Below are 18231 nucleotides of genomic sequence, written 5' to 3'. Positions count from 1 at the left end.
TTTATTGCAAAAGCGAGTTGGTTAGCGGTTCCAAATTTTTAGCAGGCCTATTGGCTGAAAGGGGGAAGAGCAGAAAAACAAAGTGACAAAGTTTTTAAAATGTTTCTGGAGAGTACGGTTTGAAAGGCCTTTGATAACAACTACTCTGGTTTTTGGGACAATGATTAGTGTAAAATTAACAAATGGGATTTCCCTGGCATGTCACACACTTGATCGCTCCATTGAATGCAACATTTTTGTTAAGGTGCTCATGGAAGCTCTTATGGAAGCTCATGAAACTTGAAACACATCAAAAGTAAAGGATACTAATATCCCATTTATTGGATTCATGGTGGGAAGTTAAAAAAAAAGGCCCGCCCGGACATTTTACAGTCAGAGCTGAAATACCCACATGTAACATTCCAGGAACTACAAAAACGTCTCTTACATCCTGCAAACATAACAGGAAATCCACCATTTTGAATGACGTCTTCATTGTGGCCAATTTTCAGGCGTTGTATTTGATAAGTTCTACCATAATTTTGTCCAGATCGACATCATGTAAATATGTAAACAATACTCTGAAATACTAAATTACTAAACTGCGACCATGGCACATGTGTTTTGCTATGAAGGGGGAAATTGTTGTGATTCACACATACAATGTGCCCTCTCACACAATTTCACAGATTTGATAAAGCACCCCGATCTCAGGACAGCTTGATGCCAACATTCACTTAAAGTCACAAGGCCTTAGAGTGCCACCAGGAGGTCAACCAACTTAGACAAACATTATCCAGTTTCAGTTCAGTCTCCTCTGAAATTCTGAAATGAGAACATATATCCACATATCCAATGAATAGTTGCTTTACAATCCAGGGTTGGTATTTGTAGGACAAAATCAGGATCCTATAAGAATTACACTGTTTATTTTGTGATATTATATAGTTTTCTAACCCTAATTGTGTATTTTTGAACACCTAAACCTAACCATGTACTTTAAACTTCATACCAGTGAGAGAAAAGTATAGAATCATGAAAGTACAGTTGAAGTTAAAAAGATTAGCTTGTGGAGACAGGACAGGATTTGAATCAACAATTTCTGACTTGAAGGGCAGGGAGTTTAACACTAGCGCCATTTGTGAAATTTTTTTTGTCCTAATCAAGACCATGAACTGTCAACATCATCTCATGATCATCAACGTTATCATGTTGCAACAAGAGTGGAAACGCCATCAGCATGGGAGCTGCATGTCAGCAGAGAACTGAGGGAGGAAAATGCCCCTACTTTTCTTTTCTTGGCCTCAATTGTGAAATTGTAGTGTATTTTTCTGTCAACCAATGCACACATTTTACAGTCTGTCATGAGATCGTGTCGCACGTTTACAGATAACCCACAGGATGTGCTGTAGAACTGAGATGGAGCAACATGAAACATTTTTGGTGGAACTATTTTATCGCCCCACAGCAGACACAGGAAGTGATTGGCTGCTCCAATTAGTTCATGGTGCCACAAGGATCTGGGCAAGAGGAGGCACACATATCCACCACAGAGACCCTTGACTACAGCTCTCCTCAACATGGCTGGAGGTGCGAGGGCCTGATCTAGCTGCTTGTAGCTTTAATGTTGATCTCATACATTTTCATTTTATGTTGGACATCTGGTGCACCATCAGTGTAAAGTGGAGATAGAGTTCCTCACAACTTATTGTTGTCACTGAAAGATTTGGTTAATCTGGGTGTACATCCATCACCAGGTATCCCCAGAGGGAAATAGCTCATTAGTCACAAACCTCCTTGTGTTTGATAATGTATTGATGAACTATTTTCATGCTGAGACTTCTTTAGAGAAATATGGATTTACTATCTGGGCCCTTCTGAGCAGTAAATCAATCTGTTTCCAGTGACCAATACCTGAACAAGTAGTCCAGTGTCTTCAAGTCTGACAGATAATCGCTGTGTTTCCTGACTGATTAAAGATACCAACAGTTCTGTTTTTTCCTTCTTAAAAACACATTTTAAGATTTCAACTCAGAGTTTGAATTGTTTTTAAATAAATAAATAATTTACAAAACAACCAGCTGGTAGATAAATTATAAGAAAAAAAATAATCCCTTCTATTTAGACAATATTTTCTTTAAAGTCATATAACTGTCATTTTAAACATCTTTCTTTGGGGCCCTGCGGGGATCCCGCCGTCATGAAATCTGCCACCAAATTCCCAACAAATTTGTTAGATTCAAATACGACGAACACGAATCCAAGCTCTTCCAACCTCCCACCACCCCCCACCAATCTCTTCCCCTCCCTCTCTCTCCTCTTTGCCTGAGTGCTTCAAGTCGGTGGCGCTCGTTGAATTCTGCCAGTGCGCACCACGGCGTCGCTTCACGCCTCACTATACGGACCGTTGCTGCGTCCGGAGCATACACCTGCTGGCACGGGGTTTTGGGAGAAAGAAAAAACCGAGGGGAAAGAAGTGGGCAACGCGGATCGGAGGGGAACATTTGACAGAGGAGTAGAGAGAGAAGCGGCCGGAAGGAGCGCACCATGGCCTCAAAGGACACCACATCGGCGGGCTTCGCCAACGTCAGCAGGGAAATCACAGGTGAGTTTAACGGGACTTTTTTTTTTCTTTTTTTTTTTTTTGGAGAAGTGTGTTTTCACCTCTTACGAAAGAGACAGCAGGACGCGTTTGTTTTGTTTTTTTCTTCACTCAGCTGCTCTTTAAACAGCCGCTTTCCACTGCGTTTGGTTTGAGAGTCGTTATCATCGCAGGTAATGTCTCCAAAGACAAAACAACGAAATTAACGACTCTTGAATCTCCTGCGGGTTATAATCCCATCGTTCCCGGTGCAGGGCCGTTCACTTTGGAATTGATTTATCCTTTAACTGATACCGCACGTGGGTCCCGTCGTGCTGTCGGACTTATTTTTAACTGATACGCTGCGTGCTTTGATGTGCGTCAATCAGGAGTTTTCATCCCTTGATTTTTCTCCCCGTGTGCGTGGGAGTTATGATGTGACGTTGGGGCTCTTTGCGTGCAGAAGACAGGCAACTGCACACAGGCTGAGCTCAGAGATCCCAGAGGGGATCGGACGGTGCGGTGCACAAACACAGCAGAGTGTTTGGACGATAACACGTCAAACAAGGTGTGTCTCTCATTGTTAATTATCCTGATGCGGCGAGTTAAATCCCGCTGTTTACCAGCTCAGCTTTGTCAAGCCCCTTCTGCCTGGCCTGGTGATAAGCACCACGCGGCATTAGGCTCATTAACACACCTGCCAATTGAGGATAAGAGGAGAAGGGGAGGCTGGGTGAGCAGAGACCCCAAACTGTCAAAAAAAGTGAGTGAAGGTATGCCCTGACCCACTCTGGTTTTCCTTCCTCCACTCCTCCTGTCTCTCTTTACTCTTTTGGGAGCAGATGCTGAGGTCACACCGGTGGGCCCTTTGGTGCTGTATAGTAAGTTAAAAGGTTTAAGTGATTGGGTCTTACCCAGCTTAATGTCAATAACCCCGTGTTTGTCTTTAGCTGATCCCACTTTCAAACCACCACCGCCCACCCCATCCCGGCCTCATCCCTCCCGCATCTTCCGCTGCTCATTAAAGTGCCAACAGCCAAGTTCATGCTTATTGCTGGATGGGGAGAACGAAGTGCAGTGAGAAAGTTGTGACACAATACTGTCATGACACAGCATGACTTGGTGCCTCCCCATCTGCTGGGCTCCGTGAGCGCATATTTAGCGTGTTGGGCTCGTTTGAAATGGGTGCTGTGAACACACACAGCTTGCAGGCATATGTGCCCGTTTGCAGTCTGCATACATACTGACATTGTGTTGGTGAGTGACAAGTTCTTTTATGTTGGTTGCTGTGGGGAGGATGTCAGTGGAGGAGGCCTCTGACGCGGTTCAGTGAGTTTCAGCAGGGTCACCCAGCATGGTGAAGTCTACGTCCCTGAAGGTTGCTGTTCTGAAACGTGTGTTTGCTTCCACTGAGACGAACCAAGCAGCTTATTTATTTCTCTGAGGCCAAAAATAGTCCAGTTTTGAGTCCTCTTCAGAGAGAGCCTGTGCATTTATTTGCCCATACTCATGTAGTTGTTCACTTCCCTTTTGTGACTGTTTATCTCTGTGCTGCCATCCTTAATGGTATAATCCACCTGTTTCTCCCTAAGCTCCAAATCAGCAACGGATCACAATGGGCACGTCCATTTTACTAGAATATGAACATGTTTCTTGATTGATATTTACATTTAAATGGGGTTTTCTGTGAAAGATTCATAAAAAAAGGCATTTGATAGCTGATCCCCTGATTTGTTTTAGTAGGACAGTTTCCAAAAAGAGTCACCTGCTGGTGTCCTAAATCCAAGTCTTAATACTCTGATGTTCAGCTTACGCTTCTATTAAAAGTCACTAAAATGGCGCTTTACACAGACAAAGAAAAAAATAGAGATAAAGTGCCATGTAAAGTTGCTTTTTTTTTTTGTCTGATCAGCTCCACCCCATCACAGTGCAGTATCACATAAATATTCACATTACATGAATTTCATGACATTTATGTTTTTGATCAGCAAATTTACTTTGAAGTGTTTCATTACCACTTTTGACTTTATTGTATAATCGTACAATCAAGTCTTAACATAGAGCAAACTTGCTCTGCCAATGAAGCTTGTGTGATTAATTAAGAATTTCCTGAATTCAGAAATGAAACAGACTGAAATAGAAAGTGAAGCTCCTTTGGTGAACTGGTGAAAGCGGGATCACTTAATGGAGACGTATTATACTGTTTTTCACAAGTTGATAACCTTCTTTTAGGTCTTAATGAAATGTGTGACATGCTATGTTCAAAATATCACAGATATGGCACAGAACTTCTCTTTAAAACTATGGATTTAGAGCTTTTTTCATACCATCTGATTTAGGGCATGTAGTGAGCTATTTTGACTTCCCCTCCCCCTTTTTCATTCACAGTTTTCTCTTATTTTAGATTTTTCTTACAGCTTCGAGTTACAATGCAAAAGAAATATGGACACAAATTACTCTCAATAACCTTTGAAGCATGTTATTACTGTATGAGAGAGCAGTGGCTCACCTAAGAGCTCATACTAGCACACACCAAAGTGGGAGGAAATTACTTGATGCCCATTTTTACCCACAAACACCTTCATTTTCCTTATGTAAAGTTTTACTATGGACAGCTGGTACCAATCACTCTTTTAGAGACAATCTTGCTGAAAGTCAAACAAGCCCAGGTTGTTAAAACATTGCACCATAGATGTTAAGGCTGATGTTATGTCAATCTACTGGCTGGCAGATTGATTAAGTCATCCAAAGTTACATGATAATTCTTTCTTCAGAGATTGCCTTAAAAAACTCTGAGCTGAGCTGTTGCTCCATCTAAAGTAGCTTTTGTTAAGAACTGCTGCTCATATGGGCTAATTATAACTGAAGTTTATTTTTGAAAAGGTTGAGAGCAGTACTCTGCTCCTTTCTTTTCTTTTTTTTTTCTTAAATTAAGTAAATTATTAGCTCCTGATGTGAATTTCTTGTTCATAGCAAAGCAAAATAAAAGCAAGAGGAAAATGGTTTCAGCTTAGAGTGCAGCTAATACAGCAGGATTTGAAGTTGGAGTTGGGTGCAGAGTAAGATGGACAGCTGGATATTTCTAAGCTTTAAAACTATGGAGTGCGACATACACACCCCCTCCAAATCTGCATGGCTCACTGAATGAGAACATTTCAAACCTAGGCAGCCACAAACAAAGTGCCAGGGTTTGGTTTTGTCAGTTTTTTAGTTGATAGTACCGAAATATCTGCTCTCAAGCATGGCAAAAAGATTTTTTTTTCATAGCTACCCTTTAAAATGTTTTCTTTTCCTGTCCATGCATCTCACTAATCCAACTTTAACAGTTGAAAGATTCTTTTAGCATTTTGAGGAGACTCTTGTTAGCAGTATAGTACAGTATCTACTGTACTATTCACTTTAAAGATTTTAGTCACAGTGCAATGTTAGAAGCCCCATATTTTTCACTATTTTCCATTTATTTAGTCTTTCAGGCTCATTTAAATGACAAAACAGTAACTTCTGTTATAGCCTCTTGATAAAGTTAAGAAGTGATGTGTAGTTGTATCCTCTTCATACATAGAGAAATGATCATTAAGGGCAGTTTAGTCAGAGAGGAACAAGAGGCCTTTTGGTGATGTGTAACACCTATTGTCCTAGTTTTTTCGACATAAGAAACTATAAGAAACTATAACATAAGAAAAGGAGAAAATTGACTCTCCCTCGTGTTTCTCCTCATTCAGGTTTTTACTTTCACATATCACCAGGCTGTTTGTTTTGATATATGGATTTTCCCCTTGAAAGCTTTTTGCCGCATGTTTTTTTTTTTTTTTTTTTCTTCTCTGCATTATGTTTCCACTTTCTAATTAAATATCCCTTGTTGTGTTTTTCTTCTCAGAGAGCATCAGGAAGGTGCTGGACAAACAGGCCATTAAATTTGTGCGAGCCATCAAGCAGGAGACAAGAAGTGGCAAATCAGAGGACAGAATCCTGGTGAGAGCTGCCGATACCTTCTCTTGCCCCCACCCCCCACCCCCCCGCACACATTACTGTGCTGTCGTGCCGGGTCACCTGAGAGGGATATTGATGAAGTGAAACAGGTTTTATGTCTGAGATGTTAAGTGTGAAAGGGGCAGACTTTAGCTTGATACAGCTACTCAAGGGCACCAAATTGCAACAAACTGAAAGAGTCGTAAGAAGTCAGAGATTACAGTTTGCGAGACATCCAACAGACGTGTTGTAAATCAGGCTTTGGGACAGATGCTGTCTAAGCAGAGCAAAGTGGACACCGTGCCATGGCCTACTGAGTCAATCCTCAGACTTTATTAGATGTGGCAGGATGGCCCTAATGCCACAGGCAACAGCGTGGTGTGTGTGTGTGTGTGTGTGTGTGTAAGCACTGACACTGTGTACATGCAGGGTGTGTGTCGTTTTTTTTGTTGTTTTTTTTTTAACTGAAAAATAAGCCTGCTTGTATGAGTGCATGCCAGAGGGTGTGTGGGAAGCCTGTGATGTGTTGAAGGAGCCACTGTGAGCCAAGGCCACCGCTGTCAAAGAGAAATAGTCAATTAGTCAGCCACATTAGTGACCGATCAGTTGCTCGCATGGCGTTGCTATGCACAAGAGTGAGCTCACTTCCTCCGCTGAAGACGGCGTGAAAGATGCACAGATAAGCGCATCAAAACTAATAATCAGTACTTCTCTCCATTTTCCATCGCTGCTATTATTTCTCCTCCACCTAGCTCCCATTTTACCCCCCACCCCTGCCCTCCCCCTATTTTTGTCATCTCCTCTTTGTTTCCACTCTCCCTCCCTCCTTATCTGTCCATCTCGATTATTCTCCTCCCCGTCATCACCCTCTCCTCCTCCTCCTACCCCCACCACGCCAGCCTCCTCTCAGTTTCACTGCCTCTCCCCTTTCTGCCCTTCCCCTCTTCCCTCCATCTTCACTCAAACCTGTAAAAGCGTATTGAGCTCCTCTTTCCATCAGAAGCAATTCAATTAGGTCTTTGCCTTACAAGAATTTTTTATTATTTTTTTATCCTATCCAAATGGGCCCTGGCTGCTTCTGCTGCTGCAACTGCTCAAGATTATTCAAAGGGAAAAGGGTTGGGTGGGGGCTGGATATAGACATACCTGCATTCTTTTTAGTTTGTTGTCAAGGTCTTCCCCATTTTAAAGGTAACCTTTTCTCTCTAATGAGTGCATTAGTCTGGATATATAAAAGGTGAAAAAATGGGATTTTAAGAAGAATGTTTTCGTCTCTCTGGGTTGTGCACAAAAAGGTTCAGTCATATTTGAAAATATCGCACGTAGAGGATGCTGGAGAAAGTTAAAGGATTTTCTTGATGGCCATCTTATATAGAGAATTTAGTCTCAAATAATTTCTCTAAGCCTGAAAGATTAGGCGAGGCCGTCTTTTACCTTTTATCTTCCTTTCCATGTGGCTCTCTCTTTCTGCATTACGTATTCATCACTTTCATCTTGATTTCTCGTGGAACGAAATGGTCATTAAAGCATGAAGTTTACATTCATCAACTCTTTGTTTTAACCTTTTGCATTTTCTTCTTGGCCCCTGTTTCCCTCTGGAGATTGCGATACCCAACTGTCTGTTTGTGTTGACTGTGCCAGCCATCACGCTGTGACCGACAGACACGCACATACATGGGCATGGCTGTCTCCCCCACACCCAGACACTGGGAGGGCTCAGCATGACATCCAAACGACACCCAGGGCAATGTTGTGTTTCTATGATACGAAAACACACTCACGCACACCCAAATGCAGATTGGAGCAGTTTGACGTGTAGGAGGCACACACAGCAGACAAACATGGCTCAGTGCATCAAAACTTGCCTGCGCACTCACTCTCGCAGCCATTATTAGATTAACCTATTTGGAGATTAGAGGCAACTCGGAAAACAAAGCATCTTCAAAGGCTAAGTGGGAGAGAGAGAGAGAAGTGGGTGAATATGATGGAAGAAGAAGGGAGGGCATCCCAATAAAAAGTAAAGGAATGAAGGATGCAGCGGAGGGAGAGAGGGGGAAAGAAATCTCTGATGTGTTGTGATGCCCCAGTTGCCGTTTTAGCTCTTCCGCCACTTATTTATCTTGATTGGTTGCTCCGTTTTATCCTCTGTTGACTCTGCGGTTTCTGTGCTCTTACCAATAATGGGCCTATTACTGGCTGAAAGCGCCACTGCTTGACAGTCATGGACACACTTGAGTGCTCACTCCTGCTTAAGTTCTACAGTTATGTGGAGGACCTGCTCATGAGTTTCTAGTGGCGCTGAGGTCGAGTTGGTGTGACTACATCTAAAGATTTGGTTGGACTTGTCCGCTCGGTGACTGTGTGGCTGCGGGGGTTGTTTACAGCAGGGCTGTGATTCATGACAATGGTGGTGGGTGTATATATAATGGTGATTAATGGTCTTTTAATTGTTTTTAAAAGTCCCTTTTCTTTTGCATAAATCATTCATGAATGAAAGAAATTGAAGATTGTATTATTTTACGCAGTTATTATAGTACAGATACTGCCAGTACTTACACTTCCCTTATTTGAAAATAATCAGGATAAAACTTGGGATATGAAAAAAAACCAACAACATAGAAATATGAATCTTCTTTTAATGTAATAAAAACATTCATGATGTAATATTGCCAAAAAATGTTCTATAGTGGCATTCAGTCATTGTGGAATCTTTTGTTAAGGATTTCTGTCCACTCTCATCTTATTTTAGATAGTAGAAGATTGAGAATGAACTGAACAAATGTGGGCTTCACTTACATGTAGTTTTTCGTTCTAGTTTTTCTTACCCTTGTGCTTAACATTTAGTGTATGTGTGGTTATTTCCCTCCCCTTTTCTTTAGTGTGCACACCCCTGTTCCTGTTTGCAATCATTTGCATAATTCCCCTATGAGTATGGAAGATGATAAAATGATAACTGTTAAAACTGATTACTGTGGTGCCAAAAATGTTTTTTTTTAGTAGCAGCAACCAGTGCAAAAAGTTAGTCTGGAGCCCTGTCTGAGGTTGTTGAGGAGTATCTGGTACCGGGACGTTAACAATTGAGCTTTTGGGTCCTGGTTAGGTAGGTTGTAAGCATCAAAGGTTCATCCATGGAAATGCCTTTGTTTTCCTAGTAGCATCAAGTATTCTCTGTATTCATCATTGTATTGCATCAAGATCGTGAGTGTTGCTTCCTTTAACATGTCAGTTGTACTCTGCATTACACTGAATAGGGAGATCTCACAGTTTTGAATTGGTCTTCTTTGAAGTTGCTAAATTGCCTCCATTCCACAGTTCTATGAATCGACTGAAACACAGTCAGTGGTACACCACTTACACCACTGACTGTGTTTCACTGGTCACAAATCCTAGTATGTGTAGGTGGAACATGCATATAAGCCTAGCGGCATTAAAGTGATACTTCACTGATTTGTATAATAATTCAATATCTTCTGTGGTTCTGGAAGCATCAGCGGGTTAACCTCATACAGTGCATGTACACTTCGTATTTCAAATAGATGACCTGCCTTTCAAGTTGGGATATTAGGTACAGATATCGTGGGTATTTCTCAGAGATAATGAAAACCCATTATGTGGGATGAGGCCTCCATTGAAGCTTACGCTATCAGACTAATATATGCATATAAAAAAAGAAAGCATGAAACTGTTAAAAGATTAAGAATTATATATGTTGTGCTGAATTGTAGCGTTGGACTATTTCAGTTTTTTTTGGGGTGAGCAATCCTGTCATGAAGCAGTAGCGCTTGTTTCTCAGATAACACCAACCACCAAATCTACCTTTCCAGTACTTCGATATTATGAATACTTGAGCCATTAGTGTCTCACTAGCTAACTATATCAACTAATTGTGCTATCTGACATCCTTTTTTGTGGTTGAGAGCATATATGTGGGTGTCCAAAGTCACTGCCAATAACAAACTTATTTCAGTGAGCTGTCGCCACGCAACTTCAAATTATACTGCATTCTGCATTAGAAGTGGGAAGGTGAAGCTCTTTTGCTCTTTGCTTTGCTTGTGCAAAAAAAGAAGAAAGTAATTATCATCAGTAGTTTTTATATATATGTATATATTTTATATCCAGACCAGAGAGTGTTCTTTGATTATTAATTTTTTAAAATTTATTTATTTTAATTTATTATTTTTAATTTTTTTGGAAATTGGATGCTTCTTTTTCCAGTTTGTTTATGAATGCACTGCCATTGCAAGAGCAGAAAATGGTTCAAAGTCTCGCACAAAAGCTACAGTTCTTAATGTTAGTTGCTATAAACTTGAATGAAACACAGGAGACAGTGAAGTCTTTGGTTCATCTAGCTGATGTTACTGAGGAGTTACTATATGATTTTTGAATTGCATTTAAATCTGTTGGCCATCTGGTGCTTTAGTCTTCCTAACTGTGGTGCGGGTTTTTAAGTGATCACCACCAGCTATCTGGCCAACTGCAGATGAGGAAAGTCTCACTATCTCCAAGTGAAACTGCCCGTTGACGTTTGAGTCTCGGTTTGCTCTGTGTACTAGTGTTAGCGCTCAGTCTCGGAACTGTTTGGACTCTCAAATGGTAGTAATGCTCTTTAAGAGTTATTGAATGTGATTTGCATCTAAATTTACATTTACACGGTGTCTCACAGCTATAGGAAAGATGTCAGATAACATAAACCCCGTGAAAGAGACTAGGCGCATGGAATCGAGTCGCTTGCGTGAAAAGAGCTGTAATATCATGGTTTAAAGGGGAATTATTGTAGCGTAAGGCATGGCACAGATATTTTGTTAAGACTCCAGGAAATGGTGTCAATTTGAAGAATGACAGCTTAATATGTCCCCTTGAAAACAAAGTTACCAATTGCCTTACAATGCACATCTTGCAGTTTAGTGTTTAGTTTGAGCCAAAAACGTCAGGCTGCATTTTTCAAGTAAGGCAGTTACTTTGTGCCAAAAAAATGCATCGACTATAACTTAGTCTCATGAGACCACACATAAAGAAAAGTCTTACCCAACTTTAGGAAGCAAACCACTTTCTTTGTTTCTTCTTACCATTAAGTTCTTTTTTTTTTTTGTTTTGGTAAAATTGAATTTTGATTGAACTCCCAGCTCCTGATCAGTAGCTGTTCCTGGTTAGATCAGCTTCTGCATTTACATCACATTATACATTTTTGAATTCCCCTACTGGGGGATGGATGTAGTATTTTTCCATTCTATTCTATTTGCTTGAAGATAGATTTAATGGTTGCCTATGGAAAATTTTTAATCTAGTGTTGTAATTTGATTTAGTGTTGTACTTTTAGTTTAACACATTTCAAATCTTCATTTTCAAATAGTTCGTTCACTAATTTAGTACAAATCCCAGAAAGTGTGACTGAGGCAGAAGTTGTTGGTGCATGAAGAGATGCTGCAGGCCAAGCATCAAACCCTCATCAAAATAGCTGGGATGATTCCTTCTAGACTTTCAGAAATTCATCAACTCTCTACAATGAAGCTGGAGACAAAAACAAGATGTAGGAAGAGTGAATGTTTTTCTCTTTCAAGGTCTTTTGACCAGATTCAAAGCCAGCATTTTTTTGCATTGTTTACAGATTGTGCTTCCGATATCTGTGAAATGTGAGCCATTTCTAAGCGCTTGTTTTCAAAGCTACACAAATCATCTGTGATAGTCAGCAAAACTAAAAACAAAAGAGACTCTCACTGAGTTACATAATTTATAATAGTGAAACTGGGCCTTTCAGACGACTTTGTTGTTCAGAGAATCAAACTGTGCGCTGGGCTGTGATAGAAAGCAGAGCACAAAGCTGTAGAGCTGAGGCGGCCTGCGCTTGTGGCTGAATCTTGGCATTGTGTCAGCGTCTCACCACCACATAATATGCTTGTGTAACGGCACAGCACAGCATCTTCTGTGATTTTTGTCTTCCTGTCCTCTACCATGTGATATTGTCAGTATGAAATATTTTTCTCTGCAAGTATCTTAATTTACCATCTGATGTTGCGTGGAGAGTGCTCTGTACTGTAATTAGGTCTGAGCTTTCCTTTGATTATGATAACATGTGTTGGTAGCCTATGGCAGAGAGACTGTGAAGTGTGACTGCTGACCTTCTCTCTTCTCCTGTGAGAGAAAGTGTGAATGTGTGTGTATGCCATGGCTGAAAGGCAACTCGTAGTATCTCTGCTTCTTTTGCATCACTCCATCATATTCAGTTCCTGTCTCCCTGTAGTTTCCTCTCTTTTTGTCTTGATCTCCTGTGTCCTCTGCTCCGCTCCTCCCCTTTCTCGTTCCTCATCTATTTGACCTCATTCACACTTGCTGCTTGTTTTTATCTTCTACCACATTTACTTACAGTAATCTGTGAGCCATGGAAACAAGAAAGTTAAGCACTGTGGCTGTAAATGCGAGTAGGAGAAGAGGAGAGATGGCCATGAAAAAGAAAGTACCCCCTCTTTTACATAAAGGGACATAATGAAGAGTTGTCTGGTTCTTATGAGGTCTTAAAATGAAGTAAACACAACCGCGGATGAATAACAGATGGCATATTGCCCCATTTCATTGTTCATTTGACAAAAATTTACCTGAACTGGTGTATTAAAAAACTGAGTACATTCCATGATTCAATAACTTTTTGTTGGACATTATCTGCCTCTCTGTCATGTGGAGGAATTTTGACCCACTCTCCTCTATAACATTGGTATAGTTCATTGAGGTTTGCAGCATTAATTTATTCATTTCTTAAGGTTCCACCACAGCATCTCAGTCAGTTTGAGGTCTGGACTCTGACTGGGTCGTTGCATCACCTTGATTCTTTTCTTTTCCAGACATTCTGTTTTAGATTCGCTGCTGTGTTTGGGATCATTGTCCTGTTGCAATACTGGGAAGATTGACAGTACTTTCAATTCTCTCTTTTTCTCATGAACACACACACTTGCATGTAAGCTGACACATTGTCTGATGGCTGGGTTGTGTTCTTATTAAGATGAGCATCCTTGACTGATGGTGGTTGACAGTGTGTTTGAGACAGGCGAGTGTAGTGCAAAGCTAGCTTAGAGAGAAGAGGCTTTTTCCTGACAACCCTTCCAAACATGTCATACTTTTTTAGTCTTTTCCTAATTGTACTGTCATGAACTTTAACATTTGACATGCCAACTGAGGCTTGTTGGGCCTGAGATGGGTTTTGGGCTTTTTGCAATTTCTTTAAGCATCGTACAGCCTGATCTTGGGGTGAAATTCCCAGGACGTCTACTCCTGGAACACTGGCAGCTGACCTGAATATTTTCCTTATAATAATCCTTCTCAAAATAGAAAAAAACATAGAATATTGGAATCCAAATAGTTTAGGAATGGCCTTATAACCCTTCCTGGATTGATGGGCAACAACAGCTGCTTTGCTAACATCATCGCTGATGCCTTTCCTCCTTGGCATTGCGTTAACACACACCTGAATGCTCCAGACCAGCGAACTGACAAACATCTGCTTATACCTGCTGATGATCGGTTAATCGAACACATTTGATTAGCAGCACCTGACCGCTACCTATTCTCTTAATTCTTATGAACGCAGTAATGATGTACTTGTTTTTTCACTCTCTGCTTTTGAACTTTGGCTGGATTCTTGTTAAATAAATTATGTAACAGTTTTATTTGTTATGTGTTGTTGTTCTTCTGTATTTATCTAATATCAAGACCTATTAAGGACCAGATGATTTCTTTTTGATTGATACATGAAACCTTACAACTGAAAGAGAGTGTAGTTTTCCAATGACTGCGTTTTTGCTTCTCCATACTATTTTTCTTCTTATAAATCCCATGTCTACTAGACTCACACAGCATAGTTAGTCTCTTCTTCCTAGTTTTTCCCCAGTTGCAGAAGTTTTCTTTCGGAGGTTTTGTTTGGCATTGCTTTTGAACTTAGTATTAATGAGAGAATCTGGAACACTGTGTTTTGTATTTTTTATTTATTTTTGGAGCTTTGCTTTTTTCCCCCTCTCACTTGGCTTAATTTTTTCCCTCTTGTTTTACCCATTTAAAGTCCACTTAGGAAGAAGAACCTGGGGTATCTGTACATTAGATTCTCTCTTTCTTTCACGGACACACACACTTGCATGTAAGCTGACACATTGTCTGATGGCTGGTTTGTGTTCTTATTAAGATGAGTTGATGGTGGTTGGCAGTGTGTTTGAGACAGGCGAGTGTAGTGCAAAGCCAGATTACCAAGCTATTGTGCATCCTTACATATGCACAAAAGTGCAAATGTCTGTATTGAAATATGTCTGATTTTGTGGTGGTGCAGGAGTGTGTTTTAAAATGCCCTTGTGGCTGAGCTAGAAACCCGCGAGTGACCAGATCTGGCACTGATCCTCAGCTTGTTCCCTCAAAGGCAACACAGCACCACACACACACACACACACACACACACACATACACGTACGTGGCCCAGAGACACACTTTGATTTGCACCATCTCGTTTGAAGTGCAAGACCCAGAGCCTGACAGCTTATGATTAATATAAGCCCCCGCCCTCTGCCCTCTGCGCCGTGTGAGCACGCAAACACACACTACTAGAGCAACATGAATTTGTTGTTTTTGTACACGCACTCCCTCTGAGTGGCATGCAGCTCCCACCCTGCTCCGGCAGTCTTGCTCTGGGGGCTGGCTGGCTGGCTCTTTGAACTAGAGCTCCTGACACCGTGCCATCACAGCAAGGGCACCTCTGTACCCCTCATCCCATCAGCTCCATGTTCCAGTCCTTTTCTCTTGCCACTTTCTCATCACTTTTTCAAATTGTCACCTGCTGACTTCTTGGCAGAAAGAAAAACAATTCAGCCTCATCTCAAAGAATTTCCTGGGCAGGAGAGGAATTTTTTAGTTGTCTTCGGGATTTTTTTGACTGATATCCTGAGGATAAGCCTTGCCAGAAAGAATGCCACAAGAAGGGCAAATATTCTGGTTCTGACTATCAAGACTTGGCTGGGGCTCTAGCTGTGCTAATTAATATTAATAACTGCATATTTTCTCCTTGTGGTCTGATGAAAAAGATATTTTTTTTGTCCTGATGATGACTCATTTATTTGCTTTATGTGTGTGTGTGTGTGTGTGTGTGTGTGTGAGAGTGTTTTGCATGGCAGCTGCATGTCTGACCTCTATTATCCACTAGCAAGAGTGTGACAGCTGATCAAATCGTTTAGAAAAGCAAGAAGAGCTCACAGTGTGGGATGAGACCTGCAGACTCAGTTCTTATAGCGATGGCAAAAGTTCCGCTGATATGACAAGGACAAGAGTGTTGTATTTTTAGTTTGCACATTTGATTGTCTTTGGAGCTGAGAGGCTGCCCGAGGACGCCACTTTGCTGAATGAGTCAAAACATACTGCATTGCACCCCACCGATGGGATGTAGTATTCTTTTTGCACATATGTTGCATTTATTTATTTCTGTTATCTATTTATACTTGAAACAGAACATTCCAGCTCTTTCAGACGTGACTGTAAAGCCCAAAATTTGACTGTACGGTAAAGTAAAGCAGCTTTGCGATTATTTCGATTTTGAAACGGAGAGCTGTTAATGAGTTGATGCTGCATTAGATACCAGCGCAGCAGTGCTTGTTAAAGAAGCTGATGGGTATTATGGTACTGACCAGTTCTTGGTTGAAATGGCACCGAGTTGGTACTGATTCTTTGACCTGAATAAGTTTGACTTTTGACTCTTGATTGGTGTCAATCAGACATCCAGAAGTCCAACATTTAAGTTTCCTGCAGAAGGGGAGATGTGAAACGTTCTGTTTTTTCCTTGGGGGGGGGGGGAAATGTAAATGAGTCGATCATTAGAATTGCATCAAATTAGTTTTCAACACAGAAAAGAATCCACTTCAAAATGTCGTTGGCTCGTCTTTCACAAACAACACTTTTCCTTCCATTAAAAGCTGATCACCTTGGGCTGGCATACCTCCGGCACGTTATGAGACACTTTTGTGACGCACATGCTAGGCTGTTTTTTGTTTTTATTCTCTAATGTGCTGAATGGTTGAATAAGCTGGTAGCAGCGGCGTGTTCTCTTTAAACAAAGCAAATTTTCTTTTGCATCAGACCATCTGGAAATATTTCGGCTTGAAGGTGAGCAAGCTCATTACCCGTCCAGGTATTCCCATACTCCTCATAATTCCTTAAGTGTTGGTTTACACAGTCAAAACAGTTTCACCGGACTGTTTCATCTGCAGTGGAAATTGTTGTAGTCTCCTTCTGGAAATTATTCCAACTTTGTCATCAAGTTTGTGCATGAAAAGAGGAGTGAGTGTCTTTGAACTGCGTGATATCTGATTAAGGACCCTGCATCTGCTTGCTGTTCTCCTTGTTGAGCGCGAATGTCCGCCAGTTATCCTGTTTCTATTCAAGTCTGTAGGCAGCGTTTTACCTGTAATCCTATAAAACAGTTTCTTTTTTTACACCTTTTTATATAAACAGGCAAAATAGCCAGGGAGATCACTTTTGCAAGGAAATCCTGGCCAACAAAGTAGCAGCATAAATGCCAACCTCTGCGTGTAAAAGCAGTGTTTGATGCAGTTCACCCACTCACAGACTTTTGATAATCCACTTAAAGTATTCTTGTGCAAATCTTATTGTTATTTTTGAGAGCTTCAGAATTGGACTGAAGTTGTCAAAGATCATCCTTGGCTCTAAATTTATCCTGCTGACAGATCTCAGACTCTTTTAAATCAGGCGGTGACTAACATTAGTTCAGCTGCAGAAATGGAAACTGTCAGGAAAAGTTGTAGCTCAGTGTCTGGAGGTCCAGATAAACCTGACCGAAATATTCATGTGATCAAATAAAAGTGCAGAATTTCGACTAGAACTTACTAGCCTCCGCTATTGGATTGCTATCTAGCAACAACATGTTGGATTATTAAAAGATGCAGGAGGCTTTGTCTCTGTATTTCTCTGTCGGCTTTTGAGTAACAAAAAGACAAAAATCTCTCTCATGAATACCAAATGATAAGGAAACATTTTTTTTAAATGACCCACAGAAAACAGTTTGCAAACATAAGAGCTTGAGTTTGTAGTTTGGACTAAATCATAAAATATGAGTCTCAGCAGTTTATGAAATCTATTCCTGAAAGGCCTGCTAACAGAGGTTATCCTGCTTCGATATTGATGGAGAACCCCTAGATGCAGTGATGCTGTAGGAAAGATTTACAGGAGGGAAACTGTAGCGTGGCTAAACCTGTGTCTGCTCTAGCTGTTCTATTGAATTAACGCCACTTTGTTTTTCTAATTTTAGCTGCACATAACCCCTGCAATTGGGGGAAATAAATGACAGGATTCTTGGTTATCAGTAATGGTACCTCCAATAGGCTGTAAATGATGCATAGAGTAGGAGGTCTTTAGTAGAAGCCCGTTTCAGCGTCTGGCGATCAAATTGGCCTGCAGGGGAGCTTGCATTATTGATGCCTTTGTTTACATGATGATACCCTTTGCTAGGTAGCAGACCTTTTGAATGCCTCTATGATTCTCTTCAGAGTTAGTTGTTGAAGTCTCACTTCATGTTTTCCTTTGCAACGTCCTCCATTTCTCTCTGCATTTATAACTGTTTCCAAACTTGTCAACGAGCTGTGATTTGGACTGGCAATCTTCTGCAAAGCCCCCCCCCCCACTCCAAGCTGAGTGTGGGGATTTTTTCTTTTTCTTGATGGGAGTTA

General features: G+C 40.9%; 1 protein-coding gene across 4 annotated transcripts in view; it reads left to right on the top strand.

The window, feature by feature from the left end:
- Positions 1 to 2316: 2316 nt before the first annotated feature.
- carmil3 (capping protein regulator and myosin 1 linker 3) overlaps positions 2317 to 18231 on the top strand; it is an 80750-nt gene continuing 64835 nt past the window's right edge. For all 4 annotated transcript variants that reach the window (XM_072364244.1, XM_072364245.1, XM_072364246.1 and 1 more), the window contains exons 1-2: positions 2317 to 2584; positions 6438 to 6532. In XM_072364244.1, coding sequence (XP_072220345.1) covers positions 2527 to 2584; positions 6438 to 6532 — 153 coding nt within the window. In that variant the 5' untranslated portion in view covers positions 2317 to 2526. The remainder of the gene's footprint in view (positions 2585 to 6437; positions 6533 to 18231) is intronic.

Source organism: Leuresthes tenuis, unplaced genomic scaffold (assembly GCF_036924035.1).
Source record: "Leuresthes tenuis unplaced genomic scaffold, fLeuTen1.0.hap1 SCAF_14, whole genome shotgun sequence".
NCBI classification, from domain to species: Eukaryota; Metazoa; Chordata; class Actinopteri; order Atheriniformes; family Atherinopsidae; genus Leuresthes; species Leuresthes tenuis.
The sequence above is the reverse complement of the archived record's forward strand: the minus strand, read 5'-3'. Positions and strand labels throughout refer to the sequence as shown.